The sequence below is a fragment of the Vombatus ursinus genome, unplaced genomic scaffold (genome assembly GCF_900497805.2).
Source record: "Vombatus ursinus unplaced genomic scaffold, bare-nosed wombat genome assembly UNPS02014799.1, whole genome shotgun sequence".
Lineage (NCBI taxonomy): Eukaryota > Metazoa > Chordata > Mammalia > Diprotodontia > Vombatidae > Vombatus > Vombatus ursinus.
In genome coordinates this window covers 49,388,398-49,403,815 of record NW_020954577.1, presented here as the reverse complement: position 1 = coordinate 49,403,815, position 15,418 = coordinate 49,388,398, and the positions used below count along the sequence as shown (strand labels likewise).

Below are 15,418 nucleotides of genomic sequence, written 5' to 3'. Positions count from 1 at the left end.
TATCATATGCAGCAAAAAAAAGTGGAAGTTTTGAGTTGTACCACCTAAGTTTGCGTAGTTTGGCTGTCTCAGCCGTGCCTGACTCTTCACGACCCCATTTAGAGTTTTCTTGATAGAGATACTGGAGTGGTTTGCCATTTCCATCTCCAGCTCATTTTACAAATGAGGAAACTGAAGCAAACGGCTTAAGTGACTTGCTGAGGATCACACAGCTACTAAGTGTCTGAGGATATTGATCTCAAGAAGACAAGTATTCCTGACTTCAGACCCAACACTATCCACTGTGCCACCTACCTGCCCCTCAACCTAAGTTAGAGGTGGGTCATTGCTTTTGGGGAGGCCCTGACTTGAGGTATTAGAAGCCAAGAAGAAAATAAGAGAAGAAAGAGATGGAGCAGATGAAGACAGAAAAGAAGCTTAGTACAGGAGGAATCAGAAACAGAAGGCGAAGGAGGCAAGAGAAAGAGATTATAAATGCTTACGCAAGACATCATTTGGAGGCGATTCAAAGTAATGGGGAGGACCTTCAGTTGTTTTTCTGGGAACTGTGCTGACTGGAAGAAGGGCATTGTTTTGCTAACGGCTGACTTGTGGACAGAGGACATGCCCCTTCTCTCCTCAATGATCTGGGAGCCCAGCTCTTAGTTGCCTGCTCCTCCTCAACTCCTGCCAGCAAACTTGGGGACTTCAACATACATATTGTTACTTTCTCAAAAACCCTGACTTCATGTTCAACTTACTCATTTCCCATGACCTACACAAGGCCTGCAACCCACCTCAGACACACGCAAAGAAGGTCTTATCCTTGATCATGCCATCACCCACAAGTGCAACACCCTCCATGTTGATGAACTCTGGAATCCCCTTATCTGATCACAATCTTTTGGGATTCTACTTCTCCCTCTGCCAGACCCAGTTCTTTGTTCACACTGTTTATCTCCAATCCCTCAGCTCCTCTGTTCTTTCCTAGGTCATCACCCTCACATTGGTTATACTCTCCTCCCTTTCCCATTATGATCCTTTGGTAAACCAATTCAATTCTATACTGTCTCATTCTCTTGAGTCCCTTATCCCCCTATCATATTGCCTATATTGCCCTAGAGGCAAGCTAGGTGGTTCAGTGAATAGAACACTGGGCCTGGAGTCTGGAACACCTAAGTTCAAATCCAGCCTCAGACACTTACTAAATGTGTGACCCTGGGCACGTCATTTAACCTCTGTTTTGCCTTTTTGTTGTTGGTCCTTTGTGTTCAAAAAGTGGCGAGATTGCCTTCTAGTGCCATCTGTAGCTCAAGGAAAGGAAATCTTTCCAAAGATTAGCTGTATTGTTCTTTACTACCTTCTCTCGTTTGAGAGGGAGAAGAGAAAGAGAAAAACAAGCTTTGTATCTATTTTGCTGTGAGTCATGCTGATTGGGATAGAGGAATTGTTTGGCTGAGAGCTTACTGAATAAAATAGAATCTCCTATAATTTGAAGAACTGGCTATGAAAATACTTTATGGTCCTATTGCTATCTATAGCTTAAGTGGTAGAAATTTCTCAAAGCTCCAGAGCAGACTTGAAAAAGCTTGACATTTCTCTAGTTTGAGGGAATTGCTTGCCATTGAAAGAGCATAACATTTCCCCAGCTACCAAAGGTAGCTATGTGCTAAAAGAGCTTGTCACTATTTCAATGTCTCAAGTATAACAGAGAAGAGATACCACCAAGCTGGAGAGCTGTAAGGACCAGAAGGAAAGCTTACAGGTAACAGAGGTTTGCTTAGCAGGTGATGCATCAACCAGCCTGCTCTATAAGGTGACCGAAGCCTTCAGGTCTGCTACTGTCCAAGGTTATTAGATGCCTTGAGCACATGAGTTTTCCTACCAAAATGTGTTCTTGCTAGTGTTTTGTAAATATATGCCCACTCTCCCCCCGTGAATATTGGTAAGAGAATGTGATCCAGGTTAAACAGTGGATTATTACATTATTCCTGCTCTTATCTCCTACTGAGTAAATGTTACCATTATTCATGTTTTTGTCTTCCACTAAGTATAGTCAATCCTCAACTTGCACAGGGGTAACATTCCTAGAAATGGGCATGAAAATTAAAAACATGAATACTGATACATTAAACTATGGGAAATAGGGTGTTAGGTTCCCGTGACCACCAAAAACTGTAATCTTTTGCTAGAGATTTATGAAAATACACTTTTCTGCATATAATTCTTTACTATAAAACATTAATCCTGATAATATGCACTTTTTGCAACAAAATAACCATGAGATAACCCATAAAACTCTGGGGAGATGAGATGGAACACCAGATAGGAGGGGCAAGGACAGAGATATCAAAAGAACCCCCAAGGGCAATCTGCCATGTCTAGTTTCCCTTTTGACTCAGTGGCTGAATTGCCCCCTGATGAAAAGTACATGGCTCAGAGAGAGTCCCTGGCCCCCTGCCTGAGCTTGGAACCTTCACTCAGGGCAGATGGGCCTACCTGGGAGGGAGTTTGGGGGGGGGGGGGGAGGCATGGAAGAGTAATGTTAGGCTACTCTGTAAACATTAGAGAGAGGGCAGAAGTAGCCACCTTTTCAGTTACCCACAAACTTAGCCGATCTTCCATTTTTTCAATTTCTTCATCATGTACTTGAGAGGTTACTTCAGTACTTTCTGGAAAGGATTTACGAACGCTTTTACTAATACTTTCCCTCTTTCTGCAGATATAAATGCTGCATTATGCCTCTTAATATTTTTTCTCTACTGCCCATAGCCATGAATGTGCCGTGTGAGACTGCCAATGTGAAAGTGAAAAGGAAGTTACTAATAAAATCACGTGAATGCTTGAAGCTGCAAAAGTTAACCATATGAACATCAAGGACTGACTGCAAGCGTTAAGATCAGTCTTGCTCTTGTCCTCTATTAATAAAATAGAATTATTCCTTCTTCTGCCATATCCTTTAGTAAATGTTTTATGTTTAATAGTCAATGGCATCATGGTGACTGATTGTGGATAAATATGAAACACACTGATGGGGGCTCGGGAGCTACAGAGTTGAAGACAGAAATTTATCCCTCTTCATTCCAAGGTTGCCTAAAAGAGAGTTTGAATGATAGCACTATGGCATACCCTACATTGAGAATCCCAGATCTGCCAGCTGTAAGTTGGGGGAACGAGTAAACTCAGAGAACTATAGAAAAAGGTCTATGACACACCTGAGCCATATACGTATCACCAGCTTGGCATATAAAGAAGTATAAAAAATGCTGGTGAATTTAATTGAATTAGAACTTCCAGAACTCTGTTTAATACCCAGCTTTTTTCAGTCAATTGCAAATGATCACCTATGTAGTCTGAATAGCAAAAAGTGTTGAAGGAGTGCCACATCATAATAAGAGGTATTATTTCACAGGAGGAATAGCCTCTGGAGTCATGGTGTTCAAAGGAAATGGTAGGAAATGGAGTGGACAGGAATGCCACGTGGGGAAAATTTACCAGCCTACAGCCTTGTTAAATCTCCATCTTTACAAACCCTCTATTTTTTTTGTCCCAAAACACTGAACTATGTTAAGACATGCACCAAAGTCACTCATCCTGTTGTCAACACTAATTAATTTTGTATGCATTTTTGTCCCAGAAATCTCCACCCCCCTCTTTCATTTGTTAACTGCTATAGAGCAGGACATGAAAATAAGTTGCAGGCCAGTAGTTTTTCAATTATGCTAAGTGACCCATAGACTAAAACTGACCATAATACAGATACACCACTTTGAATTACAACTGGTTTTAACAATGGCTACATACAAGACTACCCGTTTTGTTAAAGCTTAATACAGATATGCTTCACCATCTTACAGACATTCAATTTTAAAATGTAAATGGTACAGGATATTGATAAACCAATTAGCACTGATGCAAAGCAAATTCCTCTTTTATCTCAATTACAACATGACAACTTAATAGGTCAAGATAGTCCAACATCTGAGACAAGGGCCATTCAATAAAACAACAGCATCTTGATATGGTAATTAAGAGGAAATGTGAATCCATTACTGTGTTGTTTTTTTAAAATCAAATGCTTTTTGCTGTTTTGTAGCTTTTATCAAAAGTTGAAAGGTATGTTATACTATTCTAGTTTCATTAAATGTGTTCGATACTTTACTTTGAGGTGGGCAATTTTAGGGGTGTATCTGAAACAGGGGTTCTTAACCTTTTAATGTCATGGACCTTTTTGGCAATGTGGTGAAGCCTATGAACCCCTCAGGATAAAGTTTTTAAATACACAAAATAAAAATACATGGGATTACAAAAGAAATGAATGCTTATTAGAGTCAGGAATATCTAAGTTCAAATCCAGCCTCATATACTTACTAGCCGGGTGATCCTGGGAAAGTTACTTAAACTCTCTCTACTTCAGTTTCCTCAATTGTAAAATGAGGATAATAATAGCACCCACCTCACAGGATTGTTGTGAGGATCAAAGGAGATAATATTTGTAAAAGCACTTAGCACAGGCCAGGTACATAGCAGGTGTTTAACAAACGCTTTTTTCCTTCCTTTTAATAGAAAAAAGAAAATTCTTGAAACAATTTAGGTAAAATATTGGGTAATTTATATGTAAAATAACATAGCCATCTACATAATAACATTTACGTATATGTGTGAATACATTTTAATAAGCAAAAGAAATGTTGGTTTCTGATTGCAAGGGTGAAAAACTAGCCTAGTGTAATAAGAGATCTGGCTATAAAATATACCTCTAGGACTGAATTCTACTTTATGTGGAAAATATAGAATCACCAGGAGGTTTTTTTTTTTAGCAGTATTTGTCTGGAGGACCAAATTCAAGTTAAATAAAGTCAAATAATGATCTGGGAATGTGGCACACGACCTACACCGCTCACTGAACCTACCATTCATGCCAGTTCAGTCTATTGCTAAGGTACATTAACATTTTACAGTGATTGTAACCCCTACTTCAACATGACAGAAGAAATAGGAATGTCACAACAAAAATGATAATGCAACTTTTAATGTGAAAAATGCAATGGCACTTCATGACTCTTACAAAGAAAGCTTGTGTTTTCTAAGGCCCAACCCTCTGGTCAAATAAGCAAGGTCTGGAATATTCCAATATTCCAAACAATTGCAAAAATTTTTGTGGTAGAAATTCCTATGTGTCTCGTAAATACTATTTTCCCACCATACATATATATGTGTGTGTGTGTGTATACACACACACACACACACACACACACTGAGTTCCTAAAAACATAAAAGCTAACAAACCTGATTCCAAGATTCATTGTTTCAGCAGTCCCGATCATGGTGATAGCTAACAGCATGTTGTTGCATATCTTTGCTGCCTGAAAATAAAGTAGATGGTCACCACACTGGGTCATGGGATTGCTTTTGTCCCATCACCTCCAAAGGAGATTTGTCTGTACCTGGTTCCATTAGCCTCTTAACGATAACTCTCACCTGGTTATGCTCCCAAGTGTCTGAGTCTCTCCTTGGTAGTCAGGCAAATACTATGGAGTTTAGTCTTTTAGGTCAACATTACAAAACAACACAGAGGGCGATATTCTTCCTCTGAACATAATTTACAAGTGAAAGTGGACTTGGGCAAAGTAGGCTCATTAAGCACTAAGAAAACCAGTCAATACCATGATGACCTCACAGTCCCTCTCCCCAGTACCAGTGACTGACAAGGTCCCTCTGTGGGCTCCTCCCCACTGGTGAGGCAAGGTCACACAATGCAAAAGCAAACAAGGGTTACTGAGCTAGACCCCAAGCAAGATCACAGGTCACACATGTTCAGCTGGTGATGCTGGGTATGGAGAGGTCAGAGAAAGGGGAAAGCCAATGAGCACTAGGGGCAAGACTTGGAGGAGGAAACAGATCTCTAATGGTGGACAGGATTTAGAGGCAGAAGGAACAAAGAAAGGGATTCTAGGAAAGAGAATGGACATAAGTTAAAGGATGAAAGTGAGACAGCAAGGAAACTGGCTTAATTATAGCACAGCTGGGGAGGAAAGACAAATATGGTTTACTACATACGACATGACAAAATCATGGAGGAAGCTGAAGGCCAGGAAACGCTGCAGAGATTTGAAGCAGGAGGAAATATGGAGTCACGAAAGATTACTCTGCCAGTCAGGTGAAGTAGAGGGGAACGTGGGATGTGCAGGAAGCCAGGTGGGTGAGCAGCCTGGGATCACCTGGGGAACCAGGAGGGAGCAATCAATAAGCATTCACTAAGCTCCTGCCAAGAACTGTGTGAGGCACTGAGGTGCACAGACAAGAGTGTTCACAAAGGGGAAACAGTTTTGACCTCCAAAGAGACCCCCCCGCCAACGGGAGAAGAAAGGACAGCCAGGAGGAGCACTCACTGGGAAAATCAAGGGGACCCGATACCCAAATAGAATGGAAGAGGATGGGCCTACGGCAGTCCACTAAGAGCCCAGAGCCTGGGAGAGACAGCCAGTCACAGAGGAGAAACGAGAGGCGTGACGTGGGAAAGCCCAGCAAGCAGCTGGGCACAAAGGCCTGGCACTCAGGTGAGGGAAAGCAAGTCATTTCACTAGAAATGTATTTGAAAGTTTCTAGCACTGAGGTGGTGAACGATGTGAGTGAAGAATCACGTGCGCCTCCAGGAAGCTTTTACAAGTCTATTTATGAAGTGGTGGGAGTTTTGTTACTGTCAATGACAAGCAAAAGCTTATAAGGCACTGGAACCTGCAGACACCGTTATGGTCCAGCTCCCTGGCCTCCTCCTCCAAGAGGCCCTTCCTGATTGCCTTGCTTGTAGTGCCCTCACCCAAATCCATGTGTGGGGTGTTTTGGGTTTGAGGTTTTTGGTCTGTTTACTTTTCTGTGACTGTGTTGTTGGCCCCCCTTAGTTCCCCTAAGTAGAATGAAAGTTTCCTGAGGGGGCGGGACTTGTAGCCTCAGGGCCTCAAAACAGTGCTTGTCACATAGGGGACACTGAGAAAGTATAGTAGAGAGAAGGGAATTAAGTGAATGTGAAATTTACAGAAGGAAAAGAATATGTAAGCCCAAAAGAAAAATGAAAATGAACTCATTACATCTCCTCAAGCCTCCACATTACCTGTCCGGTTCCCACCCCTCCACAATACACCACATTGGATCCCATGCACGCGAGCAATTCTTTGGCAGCAGCAAACTCCTGCTCCGGTCCTCCGACCATGAACGTCAGGTTCCCAGCTCGAGCGGCTCCCACCCCTGGAAAAAAAAAAAAAAGATGTGCAGTGGAGAATAAATGCAGGGCAACATTATGAAAGAATCTTAAAAGTGTGGTTGGACTAACAGACAAATAAAATTCAGTGAAACATCATCGACACAAACCAAGCGCATTCTGCAATGCTTTCCACGATCCCAACGTGTCCACTGCGGCACAGGACACGCCTAAATACTGCTCTGGGAGGTACTCTACCAACATGACTCACAATGCCCAAAGAGCAGGGGGAAGCCACACGGCTGGGTACGCAGGCTTGGGCGCACTGTCCATGATGATGTGCCTAGGCTCACATGTGATCCCATAAGGAGACAGGCGAGGCAAAGGGGAGGAGGCCCAGACAAAAGGCCTGAGGACTGCGCTCTGTGAGAATCCAAGGAAGGGGTCCGGCGCACCGGAGGAATCCCCGATGGAGGAGTTATGAAAAGACCTGAGAAGGACACAGGATGAGGAGAGATGGAGCAGCGAGCCTCCACACTGCGGAGACTGAAGAGTCACCCTGCATGTGGAAGCATGTATAAAATCATAAAGCCAAAACAAAGCAGACATTACAAATCAGTGCGGGGATGTTTCCGCACACAGAAATCATGGATGATACAAAGAGAGTTTAGGGCAGTACCATTTCGGTGTTCGAAAAATGATGACTGAAATATTTTGATGATATTTGACAGTTTTTATGAGTTGATGTGGCCCAAAATTTAGTCCACTCATGGTCAGCCAGCCTTTCAGTGATGAGCACTTCGCATTTAGCTAGCCTAGCAATCAGAGGGCAGACATGCAGTCTAGCCACTCCCTACCCTCCCCACACCGAGTCTCAGTCTCCTCATCTGTTACATTGGAGGACTGGAAGAGATGATGACCTCCAGGGCTCCTTCCAGCCTAACCTTAGCATCCTAGTGCCAAGCCCAATGGCACACATCTTTATCTCGGTAGCACCTGACAGTCTTAGAAAAGGGATCCCCTCTACAATGCTAAGATTTTGGGCAAAGCGCTAGTCTTCACTCGAGTATTCACAATGAGGAATCATAGCCTTTTAAAAGACTGAAGTCTGAAACGAGCATGATAGAAACAAATGCCCAGTCCTGTTCTAAATATTAATTCTATTCTCCCCTCATTGATTCATTATCCCCAAGCAACATCTAGTTCTTTTTAAGGTTCATGTGAAAGAAGGGTCACCTCAGGACCACTTAAATTCAAGGATTTGGAGAACGATAACATCTCTCACTTCTCTTGCACATGTTTCCCATTGCTTAGAACGTCCTCCCTCCTAATCTCCACGTCTGAGAATCATTCTCTCCCTTCAAGGTTTAGCTCAGCTACCATCTCTACCATGATACCTTTTCCTCTCCGCCTTATGCTTTCTTTCTCTTGAATCAAATTTTCTTATATTTGCTTAGCTATTTACCATGTTTCACCACATAATCGACATCACAGCATAATCATCACACCTTGTTGTTTTTTTAGTCCAAAAATTAGTTTACAACCTGTCATCACATAATTATCACATGGAAGCCGCTTAAAAGGTAAACAGAGCAGCGATGTATTCACCAGAGGCATATGGATACGCATTTATCTTTTGCGACTTGTCAGCCACGAGCCTAGAATTCTCAGCACACGCGCATCATCAGTATATTTCTGAAAGCCAACCTGTGGCTTGTTTAGAGTGCTGCGGTACTAACAGTACTGTCACTTAACCCAATGAAGAGCCTTAGGCGCAAGGGGAGTGGGCAGGCGGGCAAAGCTGCCATGAGTAAGTCACATGACATGGTAAGCCTCGCATCTTCCCCCTCCCTGCCCCGTTCATCTGCCACTTAATAGTAATAAATTATTTTTAAGTAATACCAGCATAATTTTTTTAAGTTTCACATAATGGTCGCACCCCACCTTTTCTGCAAACAATTTGGCATAAAATCTGTGACGATTATGCAGTGAAATACGGTACACAGTGCATTCTCACCATGACATTGTAAGCTCCCTGAGGGCACAGACTAGTTTTAGTTTTTGTCTTTATATTCCCAGGGCTCAGCACAGTGCTTTGTACATAGTAGGTGCTAAATAATTATTTGCTGAATTTTCTCTGACCCGTGAAGCTCGTGATGTCTGTTTGCTGTGTTTAGATTTTCTCATTAAAAAAAAAAAGGTATACATTTGCCAGCAAATGCATTAAATGAAAATTTCAGATAATAAGATTCTATGCTGAGGTCTTCAGAGACGGATTATTCCAATGGGCACTGTGCAATATCATAGTTTGGCCAATGCAGTGGTACCAGAGGTAAACAGGTATAAGGACTAAAACTTTAAATTAATTCTGCTATTTTTTTCAGGCTGTTTTTAAAAGGTCCTGTTCGGTAAGCATCGAATTTTAAGGCTAAAATTGATTTAAAAAATTTTTTTATCTTCTTCCTCTTCTGTATTGGCATAGAGGATACAAAATGGATGGTTTTGTAGCTAAAAGACGGTGCTCAAGAGAGGAGTTTACTAATCTACTTCACGTGGCAGCAGCACTTTGGTAGAATCACTGTGAATCCACTTGTCCACTGCTTCAACACTGAGAAACTCATTTTTATCAGTTTAGACAGACTCGATCAGACTCTAGGGAAACCAGTAATGCAAATAAGCTTTCACCCAAAATACTAAGCTAGTAATTTACAAGGGAAGCTCTACCTGGCCTGGGAATCAGGACTGATTCTTATGGGCACTTCTTCCTTGTGGGAGATACAAAAAGGAAACACAATTATAAAAATGACAATGCTGCTTGGGGAGAACACAGTCAGAACCAACTGAGCCGATGCTCTCCAGGAGAATTTCCAACAACCTAGGGAAGCTTAATAACATGATTTTTCTCCATTTCAAGCACATTTCTGCTTTAGGAACTGTTATGAGTCACCTCGAAACAGAGGACCTTATTCCTTGGACAGTGCTGGTTCAGTCCTGGCAAATTCTTACTGCCCAAATTTCCTTTTTTCAAAATTCTTTATCAGTCACCAAAAAATCAGTACAATACTTCCTGATGAGAGACGAGAGACATACTGTAATTGAGAGTTTATTGCCATTCTTTCCAAGAGGGCACCTTAGTCTTATAGTAACCTAGGACAGATTACTTCTAAAGCTGACTAGTCAGATCCAAAGTATTAGAAAGGAAATATAGTTTTGGACTTGGGGTTAGGAAGACCCCAGTTCAAATCTTGCCTCAGACACTTACGAGCTGTGTGACCCTAGGCAAGTCATTTTACCTCTCTCAAACTCAGTTTCCTCATCTGTAAAATGGGGATAGCAAGAGTGTCTACCTTACAAGGTTGTTGTGAAAGCATTTCACAAACCTTAAAACACTATTTTCTTCTTTTTCTTTTTTTTCCTTTTTAGGTAATTGGGATTAAGTGATTTGCCCAGGGTCACACAGCTAGTAAGTGTCAAGTGTTTGGTCTGAGGCCGGAATTGAACTCAGGTCCTCCTGACTTCAGGGTCGGTGCTCTATCCACTGTGCCACCTACCTGCCCCTAAAGCACTCTTTAAATGTTAGATGTTATTATTATTTTATGTTGATTCTTATTAGCTTCCATTTCAGAAGGTGGTATTATTTAAATCTGTGTTCCTAGTTCTTAGAGTACACTCTTTAAAACTCACAGCGTATGCAATGATTACAAAGAAATATCATTCAAGCCTCAGGACCTACAAAAATTAGGCTAGTACTGAAATAGATTTGATCCAACTAAGAATCTTATTAACTTTAAAACAGGCCAGACACATTATCAGCATTGTTTTCAGAGAGAAATGGAAAAGCCATTCTTCATTGATACTAAAAATATCAGCTCACAATTTTCATGTCAAATCCTGTTGTCTAAGACAAGGATACTACGTGGATGAGCTATTAGCCAATGTCTTATATTTACACTAGAGCTGGGAATGAAAACACCATAAGACTCTGGGACATGTATAAAACCAGAGCCCATTAGAAGAGACAGCTGCAAGTAATGGCCTACTTTTGAACTTAATTTATCCACCTAAACCCACTATCTTTATACTTAAAAAGCCCAAGTAAGAGGAACCACATTTCATTCAAATTGTGAACTACCTCACCAGTGCAAAGTCAAACAGCCTATTGGGGTTCATATTATTTTTAACCAATTAGGTACCGGCACTGTAAGAAGTCAGCATTATGTTAGCCAACGTATCTTGGAAAAATGAGATCATCTCTGAAAACCCAAAAGGACACACACATACCAGGAACCATGACTACATTTCAGGACACATTCTTTGATTCTGTACGGCAGTCTCAAAGGACGGCTTTTTTACGACCTATGCCTATTTCATTCTGATCACGTTAAAAGTACAGGTGACTGTTACCATGTTGGCTTCCAAAATATTTCCCAGCATGACTGCAGAGATCACTACATTAATGCCCTCCAACATTGAGAACTGGTTTTATTCAATGCCCATACCTAGGCTTACGACTGCTCCAGTGATCTGACCTACAGCAAATTAAGTAACAATTTCAATCAAAGCTCACAAACAAAAGTCACAACTATCAATCACAGGTCAATAGCTTTGTAGCTACATTACAGGCTGCTAAATAGCTTCAGAGAGTCATTTATTAGAGAAAAATTAATGATGACAATAGTTCTCAGCTGGTTAAGCTTTTGACAGCTGCACTTTCTCACTTGCTCAAACACTTATTTCATGTAAAAAATAAATGTAAAAAACTCACATGCAAAAGAACAATTCATTTTATCACACATGCTTAGAGAATTTTGCAATTCTTTCCTCCATCCAACATTTGAATCTCTAGGCAAATGTATGTATATGTAATGTGTGTGTGGTTGGTTTGTTTTTTTCAATTATTCACAACCCCGTGAGAGCAGACACCAAAATGTAGATTGTACCCCAGATGAGTATCTGGTAATCCCAGAGGCCAAATCCAATACAGGGTCCCAATACAGCAATAATGCAGCATACAGTTATATGTCATAGTGGAGTACAACTTATCATGCATTGTAATCTATAATGATTATAATTAAATTGGTAATCATTATCTCATTTGATTTTCACATCAACCCTATGAGGCAAATAGTACAAGTTGGGTCCTGCCATTTTTAGAGCTGAAGATTTAGAAAAGGGAGATGATTTGCTCAAAGCTAAATGGCCAGTTGGAGCATTAGGATGAGGTACAGTGTAGGCCTCTAGCACAGTATAGGACAGTACAGGGCTTACATTAAGTAGATAATCTAGGACTTCCCTAGCCATCACCCAGCCCCTGTACCATCCACCCAGGGGAGTTCCATAGCCAGAGCACAATGAAAGCTGATGTTCTTTTCACAAAAATAGAGCCGTTTAGAATTCCTGAAGGAACAGCCAGACATATGCACATGGCTGCACATAGTTTTAGGGTTTCAAAAAAATAAAACTCCTTCAAGGTAGGACAGCGTAAAGCACATTTGGATTTGGAGTTCAAGGACTGGGCTTCAAATCACAGCTCTGGTGCCTGCTACATATGTGACTCTTTTTAAAGTAACTTCCCTTAAATAGTATTTCATACTATGAGAACCTAGGTTTATAGCTGCTAGAATTTGAAAAGAATTTTTATTCTACCTTTTGATATTAAAAATAGCTACAATCCAACAAATTAAATACTCACTGGATATCCGCTATACAGAGATAAAACATTTATTAATTGCTTACTATGTGCCAAACACCATAGCATATACTGGGATTATAAATACAAGCAAAAAAAAAAAAAAAAAAAAAAGGCAGTACCTGCCCTCAAGGAGCTTACATTCTAATGAAGAACACATAAAAGGCTGCTGAAAAGCGGGGGGCAGGGTAGAAGGTTTCCACTTGGGAGGCACGATAGAAAAGTAATTTGGACAGTTATTGTCTCAGCCAAGACTGAAGTAAGCACAGCTGACATGGAGATTTCCTCTGATGGAGGTTCCAGGAGGATTCACCAATCAGAGGAGAAAGAAGCCATCAGGGTTCACCAGGTATTGCCAGCCTGAGAATATCTATTAATGGGCACATTCACCACATACAGATCCTTATACCAGGAACTAAGGGAGACATAAAATTTAAACACAATATGATCCCCAGCTTCATAGAGCTTAAAGTTTAACATGGGAGAAGATGCCAGAACAGAGTGCTCTAACATTATATGACAAACCATGAAGTGAGGCCAAACAGGTAAGGCTGTAACTGATTACAGAAGGACCTTCATGGAGAAGGTGGCATTTGATGGAACAGTAAGAAATCCAAAGGGCCAAGGGAATAGGGAGGAATGCATTCCAGACCCAGGTAAGCATGTAAATAAAAACACAGAGATGGAAAAGCACCAAATGAGCAAGGGGAATATGGGGAGTCCAGTATGGAGTTCATGAAGGGCAGCAGAAGAAAATGAAGTTATAAAGGTAGGACAGGCTCAGAATTCAAGCAAGAACCATACACTTTAGAGCTGGAAAGGACTTCAGAGATCATTTTATGAATGAGGACACTGACACTGAAAGAGGAAGAAGTTATTTCTCTGAGGTAGCAGCACCAGGTCCTTGGCCTCCAAACTAGAGAACCTTCTGTTCTACCACAATGTCTGCTATGGAGAATCCTAATGCTCTGGTGAGGAGTCTGGACTCTACTTAGCAGTCAAAAGTGAGGCAACAAGGATTTTGGTACAGCAATGACATAACAACTCCAACTCCACTGTGCCCTCTGGAATGCTGGCTCCATAATGAACACGCTGCTTCCTATCATCCTAAATCTCTTCCTCCCTCTTCTGGCCCTCACTGAGGCCCGGCTTCCTCTTAATGAGCCACATTGCTTCCCTCTTCAACTTCTCCAGTGCTGATTATTCTTTCTCTCATATCACACTCCCCCTCCCCTGACTCACTGGTCACAATGGATGAGTCTCACTACTCTAGTGTCACTTCCAGACTCTCCTCTTCCTCTCTCTCCTTTCACTGAGCACATTCTCCTCCTCTGAGGTTCACATCAAGCAAATTTATCACCCAACCCAAACCCTTGTAGTTGTTTCCTATTATGCCTCCCCTACAACCTCCCAGGACATTCTCGGTCTTTCCTCAATGAATTTATTGCATGACTGACAGTCTTTCCTCCCTACTGCTTGTCTTCATTATAGAAAACTTCAATGATATCACTCATCTTGCCTTTAACACAAACTTTGAAATTCCTTTATCTGATTGTTTCTGTCTTTTATAATCCCTAACCTTCTCTTAATTCTCACTGACCTACATTTCCTCCATTTTCTTCTCTTCTTTTGCAGGCCATCATCCCCGTACTCTCTTTCCTTCTTTCTCTGGACTCCTTGGTGAATCTGTTCATGTCTGCACTATTCTCTACATTTTAATCTCATATCCTTATACTATCACCAACTATGCCTTGCCAAACCCCAACCCTAGAAAACTTCCACCAGCTACCTCCTTTGATTTTATTTATATGATGCTGAACAGACCCATGCTGAATGGGTCTACTACAAATTCATTATCTAATCTCAACTAGACAAATATTCTATTCGTCCCTCATAAGCCAGCTACCCCATCTCCCAGAAATGCTGTTCTAAATATTCTTGTCTCTCCTAAAGTTCCCATGGAACCCCTTCACTCCACCTTCTAGCTGGGGTATCTGCATCATACTTTACTCAAAAAAACTAAGGGCATTCACCAAAAGCTCCCCCTTCTTCCCTCCTATTGGTCTCATATCGTTTGGATGTCTTCTCTCACTATCTTCATTCCAGTTTCAGATAGAGAGAGCCCTTCTCCTTACCAAAGATGACCCCTCAACCAGCACACATGATTCCATCACCTTCCATCTTCTCCAGCAGATTTCCCCAGATATCATCCCCATCTTGTCTTCAATCTCTCCCTATCTTGTGGCTGTTTCCTGCCTACAAACATGCTCTGTCTGTCCCCAGCCTTAAAAAACAAAGAAAAAATTCATTAGGATGTTATCATCTTTGTGTCTTAAACTCTACTACCTGATGTGTCTAAACTTCTTGAGAAAGTCCTCTCTCCAGTGTCTCCACTTCCTCTTGCCTCTCTCTGAAGCCCTTCAGGAGAAATGTCTGGTCACAGATTCGACATGTGTATCTGAACCTCCAGAGGACATTCAGAGTTGAGCAGAGAAATCTGGGAGCTGGCAGGCAACAAGCACTTATTAAGCTCCTACTATGTACCTCAGTGC

The 15,418-nt window shown here is 41.4% G+C and overlaps 1 protein-coding gene across 1 annotated transcript in view; it reads right to left on the bottom strand.

Moving 5' to 3' along the window:
* The window catches only part of LOC114050669 (3-hydroxyisobutyrate dehydrogenase, mitochondrial-like), a 141,525-nt gene that overhangs the window by 13,899 nt on the left and 112,208 nt on the right, over positions 1-15,418 (bottom strand). The window contains exons 5-6 of the mRNA XM_027872530.1: positions 7,091-7,224; positions 5,269-5,345 (exon numbers count right to left, since the gene is read on the bottom strand). Of these exons, the coding sequence (XP_027728331.1) occupies positions 5,269-5,345; positions 7,091-7,224 (211 nt within the window). The remainder of the gene's footprint in view (positions 1-5,268; positions 5,346-7,090; positions 7,225-15,418) is intronic.